Source organism: Lycium ferocissimum, chromosome 12, assembly GCF_029784015.1.
Source record: "Lycium ferocissimum isolate CSIRO_LF1 chromosome 12, AGI_CSIRO_Lferr_CH_V1, whole genome shotgun sequence".
In the NCBI taxonomy this organism is placed as follows: domain Eukaryota; kingdom Viridiplantae; phylum Streptophyta; class Magnoliopsida; order Solanales; family Solanaceae; genus Lycium; species Lycium ferocissimum.
Window position 1 is genome coordinate 34177324 of NC_081353.1, and position 8539 is coordinate 34185862.

Sequence of the window (8539 nt, forward strand, 5' to 3'; positions counted from 1 at the left end):
TTTGCAAGCTTAGGAAGATAGACATTGAGTGGTTAAGTAAACGACGAGGTATGTTAAGACTATCCCTTTCTTTCTTTTGGCATGGTCATATTGATACGAACATATACAATGATATCCATAATGACTCCACTCTTATAAATATTAGGAATTTATGTTATTGATCTTCTTATGATGTTATTGATCTTGTCTCATGGTTATTGATCTTGTCTTATGATTATTGATCCTTCAAAGTAAGTTATGTTGATGATGTTAGCTCCATAAGTGGAAATCAGAGGTATAACGACCTTACATCACTTTGATAGAGTTGTAACACTTCTTTGTGCTCTCATATATATATATATATAATGACACCGCGCCACGCTATAGTCGGCCGGGTACGCACCTATTGTGTACACCACTGCATTTAGTACGGTATGATGATAATGGCCCCAAGTGGCTAATACAACCCCGCACAAAATGATGATTTTATATATATATATATATATATATATATATATATATATATATATGTAAATGTTTTTTTAAAAGGAAAGCATGCATGTCATCCGCCTTCAGAGGCATTCAGATGTACAGGTTGTTTCTCTTTTATCTCATGTTACCTTCATGTTTTTATCATGTTGTTCTTCATGCCTTGCATATTCGGTACATTATTTGTACTGACGTCTTTTTATTTGTGGATGCTGCGTTCATGCCCGCAGGTAGACAGGGAGACAATTCACACCTTAGGCTGCCTTCTCATTGCTTGTACTGGGGCACTCCACTTGTTCCGAAGTTGCAATCTAGTTTGGTATGATACTTTGTGTACATCTGGGGTATGGCGGGGTCCTGTCCCGTCCTTTTTATGTCTTCTATTCTAATAGAGGCTCGTAGACAGATATGCACGCGATTAGATATTATGTGGCCTTCTCGGTCTATGTCTTGTTGTACCATCATCTTTGATAGCCTTGTCGGCTTGTATATTTTGGTTTAGTATGATTACGTATGTATATACATACATCTTTTGGGCTTGTGACCCTCTCATCTTATGATATCTATGGTGCTCGGTAGGTTAGATCCGGGTGCCCGTCATGGACCTCCAGTTTGGAAAAGGTGTCGTGAAACATTTCCAGTAAGCCACCAGGCTAGCTGCCTCCCATTCCACGGTGGCCAACCAACGTTTTCACGGTCCGTGGAAATGGCCATGGAATGGTCTTATTCCAATATTTTGACGAAATGTATTCTTTCCGATTCATTTGATGTCTAACCTTCGTACTCTTTTGCAAATATGTCTAAGAACTTATATAACTCCGAGATGCACCCATAGGCCTCATACACAACTTCCCAAATGATTCCCAATACGAGCCTACGACAAATGACTTAAGATGAAACTTTAACGTACGCGAAAGATGAGATGTAACAATAGGTCACTAGTTTGAGCCGTGAAAGCAACCACTAATGTTTGAATTAGGGTAAGTTTTCTACATTACTTTTAGGTGCGGCCTTCCCGATCCCCAAGATAAATACACGATACTTTGTGTACCAGGCTGCCCTTTTACAAATATAAATATATGTGAAGTGCAATAGTAGACAAACACATACATTACATAAAATAACAAAAAAAAATCCGCGAAGATTGAAGGGTTATTGAGATAAGTCTAGTGGCTAAAACATTTTGTCAGCCACCATATTTTATTTATTTATTTTAATTCATAAAATATATCCGCAGCCTAAATAGATACACTACGGAGGACGACTGCCTCAATAGTTAAGCCAGGCCCAAAACCAAAAAGCACGCCCCAGTTAAGACCTTCACCGGTGGTATCCAATCCTGCCCTTATAGAGACTTTTCTCGTCTCATCCAAAACAAATAAAACACTAGCACTCCCAATGTTCCCATAATCGCTCATAACATTCCTTGTAGCCTTGAGTTTTTCAGGCTTTAGGCCCAACTTTAATTCAATTTGATCCAAAATTGCACGTCCACCTGCATGAGATACCCAAAAAATGGAGTTCCAGTCAGAAATGCCAAGAGGTTGGAATGCTTCCACTAGGATCCTCTCAATGTTTTCTGAGATTAGCATTGGAGTATCCTTATGTATTTTAGCTATCAGGCCAGCCTCACAAAGGTTACCAATAATTGCATATCCACTGTTTGGGAGAAGAGTTTGAGTTGTGAATACAAGCTCAAACAAAGGCCTCTCTGCAGTCAGGACTGGATCTGACCCTACAATGACAGCTGATGCCCCATCACTAAAGAGGGCTTGCCCAACCAAAACATCAATCTCGGTTGCACTTGGGGCATGGAAGCAGAGCAAATTGATCTCTGCGCAAACAATGAGAACCCGAGCACCCTTGTTATTCTCAGCTAAGTCCTTAGCCAATCGAAGAGCAGCACCACCACCAAAACAACCTTGTTGGTACATCATGAATCGCTTGACCGATGGGCCAAGTCCAAGAAGTCTAGTGAGTTGGTAGTCCGCGCCAGGAACATCCACGCCACTAGTGGTGCAAAAGACCAAATGGGTGATTTTAGACTTGGACTGGCCCCATTCATTGATGGCCTTTTGGGCTGCCTCCTTCCCAAGTTTTGGCACTTCAATATTCGCAATTTCTTGCCTAGCATCAAATGAAGGTGCTTTGTATTCACAGAAATTAGGGTTTTTTTTCAAGATCTCCTCTGTTAAGTGAAAGTACCTCTTTTTAATCATTGATCTGTCACCTACAACATATGGAAAAATGTAAACCAACATCAACTAAAATAGAGTTCGCAAACGCCCCCTCCCAATATCACTTAAGGTGCATGCAAGGTTCAATTGACACGCTTTGAATTTTAATGCTTATATTGATTTATTAGTTGAATAAACATTTGTTTCTTTAGATGAAAATGGCGGCCAAATATAATCCAAATTTTGAATCTAAAATCTTCAAGTAATACATATAAAGGTAGTCAGATGTTTCTAATCCCCTTTATATACCCTTATACTACATATTACATTTGTATGAGATTTTACTACATATATTTTTATATGTACGTTAGTATATAGATAGATAGAGAGACAGAGACACACACATGCATGCATACATATATAGTTCCAACAACAGTAAGTGCACACAGATTATACCCAAGCAAAAATCTCAGGATCTATAAACCTTATTCTCATCACTTATATATGTGTGTGTGTGTAATGCCTTAAAGTTTTAGTATAGATGAACTCTTACTTTCTTAGATTAATTTGTTGAGAAAGAGGAAATCTCAAAGTGATTGATTTTAGATAAATACATAAACTATTTTGATACATTTTGCTTAAAGTCCGATGTTAAGCAAGATTACAATGTACCTTGTGTTCATTACATGGTTGTACTCAAATATATATACAAGACGAACGAAGTAAAAGAAATGTTCTTTTTACTGAAAAACACTTGGACTTATGGATATTGTGTAGTGAAGATAACAATAAATAAAATGGAATACACGTATTATAAAAGAATAGTAAATTATCTTACACATGCGTTTAAATTTGTGCATAAGCTCAGTTTTATGCTCACTATTAGTGACACGGAAGAAAAAGTCAGGATAGGTGCTTTGATCGTAACAATTGGGAGGATTGGCTGTTCCGATGGCCAACACAGTGGCGGGCCCCACGGCCCGTTGTGTCCAACGGATCCCGTCGATGGTGACCATTTCACCGGAAAAAATAGTGATTTAATTTATATTGCTGTGTTTTTTAGTGTAGTAGAATATAAGGAATACACCACCAAGAGGGATATGGTGTAACGACTGAGGCTGTTCTTCTTTTAACTAGATATCTCGATCTTGAGCTCTGAGCATGAATGACAAGAAGCGCTTCCCCAAATGAGACCTACCCTGAACACCGGATAGGGGGAAAAAGGGACTAGAAGGAATACGCTTTGTTTGCATGGTCTCTGTTCATATAGGCATTTTGACATTGTAACGTGGCCTTTTGTTTGGCCTTTCAAAAATATGCACATTGTTGGCTAATTCCTATCCAAGCATTTTTAAAGAGGCTGCTGAAATATATGCTCCATATATGGCAAAGCTTTGTACTTACTATAAATAGGTAGCTAGGTTTCTGACGTTATTGGGACTAGATCGACAGGAACGTTCTCATACTTCCATACGTGAGTCCTCTATTAGAATAGTGAAAATTATAGTTTTTTCTAACTTATCTCTAATTAGTGCTTAGAAAAAAAAAGTTATTTATTTTTATTAAAATTAAGGGTGAGTATTTTTACTTAACTTATATCTAATTAATGCTAGAAAAAAAAAGTTATTTAATGATTCTTGATTATATATTGGGGTAAGTTGGAAGAATATGATTAATTCTCTCGATAAATCTAAAAGTCTTATAAGCTATTTTAAACAAAAATAAAAAAGCAAAAAGATCAAAAGAATAATTGGAGTAATATAAAATGGAGGGAGTACTATATATTGGGAAATACACTTGTCACTTAGCGCTATATGAGGTTATTCTCTCGATATTTTGGATTGACTAGATCATGTACTGTCTTTCATGTACCTGCTACCATATTAATTTGTGCACCTCTCTGCTAATGACTTATATCTCATTGACAGAACTATGTAAATTTTGTAACTTTTATAACCCATTACTTTGCTATGAGTTATTCGATTACGAAACAAATTATTGCATGAGGGTATGGGACAGCTAGCTAAGAGTCCCGTTGCATGTGAAGGTATGGGCACGCCAGAAACTCCCTAATTTGTTTATTGTTCCTTCTATTTTAATTTATGTGTCAGTTTGATTCAGTTATACGGAGTTTAAGAAAATAAAGACTTTTTTTGAATGTGATGCTTTTAAACAAAGGATGTGTCTAATGTATTAAAATATTTTTTAACCTTGTGATCTTAAATATAATATACCATAGAGGATATAGGTATAAAAAGTACTAAATATAAAAAATAACATTCTTTTTTAACAGACTAAAAATGAAAGTAAGATAAGCAAATTAAAGCTAAGAGAGTATATATTTGGTAAGGTATATGTAATGGATTAGTTTGGTGCGGGGATTGCAGCATCCATTATTGGTCATGCAGCCCTACAATTTTGGGACATAACATAACCTCCACCAAAAGAGAAACTGAGCTCAAACACCAACACTCCCCCCCCCCCCCCCCCCCCCCCCGAAAAAAAAAAAACTCTTTTTAATCGTTTGGACAATATTCGGATAATGTAGGGTAAAAAAGATACTAGAAGTAGAAGTTGAAGTAGAAAAGTAATTGGAGGTTTGAAGTAGTGTTTGGACATGAATTTCATCTTGAAAAAAAATAAAAAGGTAAATATTTATGAGTGAAAATCATTGTTTTACTTGAGACACTCCTTCTCAATTAAGTTTTTCAATGTTTCAAACAATGAAGATCATTATATTTGCAAATAATGATAACCGGACGAATATTTGGTAGGCGTTTGGACACTATTTGATTGAAGTGTTTTTTTTTTTTTTTTTTTTTTTTGAAAAAAGAAGAAGAGTAATTTAGGTTGGAGTTAAAGAAGAGTAATCCTATTTGAAATTAGATTAGACAAATGAATTCTTAAAAATGACAGACATTTCTAGCTCTAAATCAATAAATAAAATCAGAAAACCCCAGTAATTGTCATCACCTGGCCGTAGTTCTATGTGAAAAATCATTTTTTTTTTTTTAACAACTAAAAGGAAGACAAAAAAAAAGTTTGTAGGTACTAGCTTATATCAATCTCTTCTTTAAAGATTTTGCACATTTTAGTGGTCAAATGAATTATATATTTCTTGATTAGTTCTACTGTTTTGAGTTAAAACAAAGTGTGTCTTATAACTACAACTCCTCTGCATATTTTCAATATTATTGGGCAATTTGCAGAAGCAAGCCACATGTGACTTTTAGGCGATGCTGTGAAAAATATGTAAGAAAAATAATGTGGGTGGTTAGACTAGAATTTGGGCAGGCAAGAGCAGAGCTCACGCTCAATAACCACTCCAACCATGGCCACTTGATGTATCATGTAGCTACGAAATGTAATTGTTGTAAAAGATAGTTATTATCAATAATTACCCCTTAGAAGAAAAATACACCAAGTAATTTTTCCAAATCCAAAAGGATCGGCCCAATAACAACATGCAAAACAATAATTTGGAAAAATTAGCTAGCCCCATTGGTTAGTTTTTGGACCGTTCGTTATCGATTCCGTCTTAATTTATGTGATATACTTTCATTTTTAGTTAATTCGAAAAAAAATAATTATTTAAAAATAATTTAACTCTAAACTCTCAATTTTCCCTCGATGTCCATGATTGAAGGAGGAGAATATGGTGATATATAGTCTCAATTTCTTTGGAATTTAGAGAATAGGAAGTACCATGTCTAGGACTAGGATTTCAGCAGTTGAATCTAACAAATTAATATTGTGATTAGATCTCTGTGTGATCAGGGGCGAATTTATGCATTAAAAATGGGTCAGGTGAACACATGGTCACCCAACTAAACTCTGTATATTATGTATATAATCCTTAAAATATATCTAATATTAACTGAAGGAACTCATGGTCAAACTAGACCGAATGAAGCACTGATTAAGATTGGATTTAATCCAATGCACTTTTACGTCTTTTCTTTTTACAAAATCCAACATGACTCATTCTCTTGAAAAATCCTGGATTCGCCTCAGCGTGTGATTAGTAGTACTCTCCCTAGTAATATAACAGTGAACCAGCTATAATCTGGGCTTACAGCTAATTAATTATTTGTTATATCATTTGCATGTGAAGTCTCTCTTCAACATTAAAGAATAAGAATCATAAATTTGCATGTGATCCTGTTCAACGACAGAAAGAACAAATTACTAGAATTTTTAAATCTGTGATTCCTAGCTAGTAGTACACTAGCACTCCAGTCTACTCCAATCTAAAAAATTAATACTCCTCCGGTTAACCTTTGTATTTTGATTCAAAACAAGTGTATCCACTTATATAATTAAAAAGAAATTAACTTTATTTTTTCAGATTTTCCCTTACTTGCTCAAGACAATAAAAAATCTAGAGTCTTATTAATTAAGGATAGTTTAGTTAAAATACATGAAGGTTTTTTTTTGGGTGAATGACTATAAACACATAATAAGAAAATTATTTACGGAATATGACAAAACTTTTTAATTTACATAACATAACGAATTTTCATCTTTCACACAAACTTTTTTGAAAAGCAAAAATAATTTTTATTTTAAAAAAATAATTAAAAAATTATTTTAATTTTTTTAAATAAAAAATAAATTTTTTCCTGCTTAAGGCTTAAAAAATTCGCTCAAAATTTTGTGTATGAAATGTGTATATCTCGCTCAAGGCTTAAAAAGTTCGCTCAAAATTTAGTGTATGAAAACTATATAAAAACGTATGAAATGTGTATCTCGTTCAAGGCTTAAAAAATTCGTTCAAAATTTTGTGTATGAAAACAACATTGTATACAACTTTTATACAACATTCAAGACTTAAAATAATCACTCAAAATTTTGTGCCTGAAATGTGTATATATTGCTCAAGGATCGCTCAAATTTTGTGTATTAAAATATATATATATATGAAATGTGTATATCTCATTCAATGCTTAAACATTACACTCAAAATTTTATGCATGAAAACGGTATGAAATGTGATCTCGCTCAAGACTTAGAATTTCGCTCACATTTTTTGTGGATAAAGTTCATATTAGGTTTCTAGAAAATGAATACAACTACAAAGTACTTTCATACAATTCAAGGCTTAAAATTTCGCATACAATTTTATGTATGAAAATTATATTAAAAATTTCGCTCATGTATACATTTTTCATACACAAAAATTTGAGTTAATTTTTTAAGCCTCGAGCAAAAAAATAATTTTTTTAAGAAGTAAAATATTATTTAAAAAATAATAATTTTTGTTGAAAAAATATTTTTAAAAAATTAAACATTATTTTAAAAAAAATGAAAATCCGTCATGTTTCTTAAAATATCGTTATGTTTTGTAAATAAGGAAAATTATCTATATATTTTATAATAAAGAATCTTAAATAGGTACCCTATGTCATTTTCCCTATTTTTTCACTTAGAAATTAGTATTTTCTTAAGGTGTGTGTTAAAGGCTAAATGAACGCTTATTTTAAACAGGTGGAAGTATAGTACTCCCTCCGTCTCAAAATATTTGTCGTGGTTACTAAATAGTTGTCTCAAATTATTTATTGTTTTCGGAGTTCAAGGCAAAATCAATCATCTTTTTCCTATTTCACCCTTGGTAAAAAATTTCTTGAAGACTACAAACTCTTTCATTAACACGTAAATTGATTTGAATATTTAATGTAAAGAGATAATAGCTTAGACATAAATTAGGTTAAAGTAATAAAAACTCCCTTTTAATCATTGTTTCTTAAGCGGCGCGTAAACCAAAAAAGCATAAATACTTTGAGATGAAGGGAGTATATGTAACGAGAAACACATGTTGTTTCGAGATTTGCAGTTAATTAATCTTTTATTATGTCAACATTTCTAAAGAAAACAAACGTTTGCCCGTGAACCCC

General features: G+C 33.5%; 1 protein-coding gene across 1 annotated transcript; it reads right to left on the reverse strand.

Moving 5' to 3' along the window:
- Positions 1–1585: 1585 nt before the first annotated feature.
- Positions 1586–3682, reverse strand: LOC132040067 (chalcone synthase G-like). Its single transcript, XM_059430679.1, has 2 exons — positions 3484–3682; positions 1586–2698 (listed from the first exon to the last, which is right to left on the reverse strand). The coding sequence occupies exons 1-2, from the start codon at positions 3659–3661 to the stop codon at positions 1707–1709; spliced, it is 1170 nt and encodes a 389-aa protein (XP_059286662.1). The 5' UTR covers positions 3662–3682; the 3' UTR covers positions 1586–1706.
- Between the last annotated feature and the right edge of the window lie 4857 nt (positions 3683–8539).

Bases quoted from the DNA above. Each gene is read 5' to 3' on its own strand.
- LOC132040067 (XM_059430679.1), bottom strand. From the start codon at position 3,661: ATGGTCACCATCGACGGGATCCGTTGGACACAACGGGCCGTGGGGCCC. The intron at 2,699-3,483 runs GTAAGATAATTT...CATATGTTGTAG, and splicing joins GCACAAATTTAAACGCATGT to GTGACAGATCAATGATTAAA.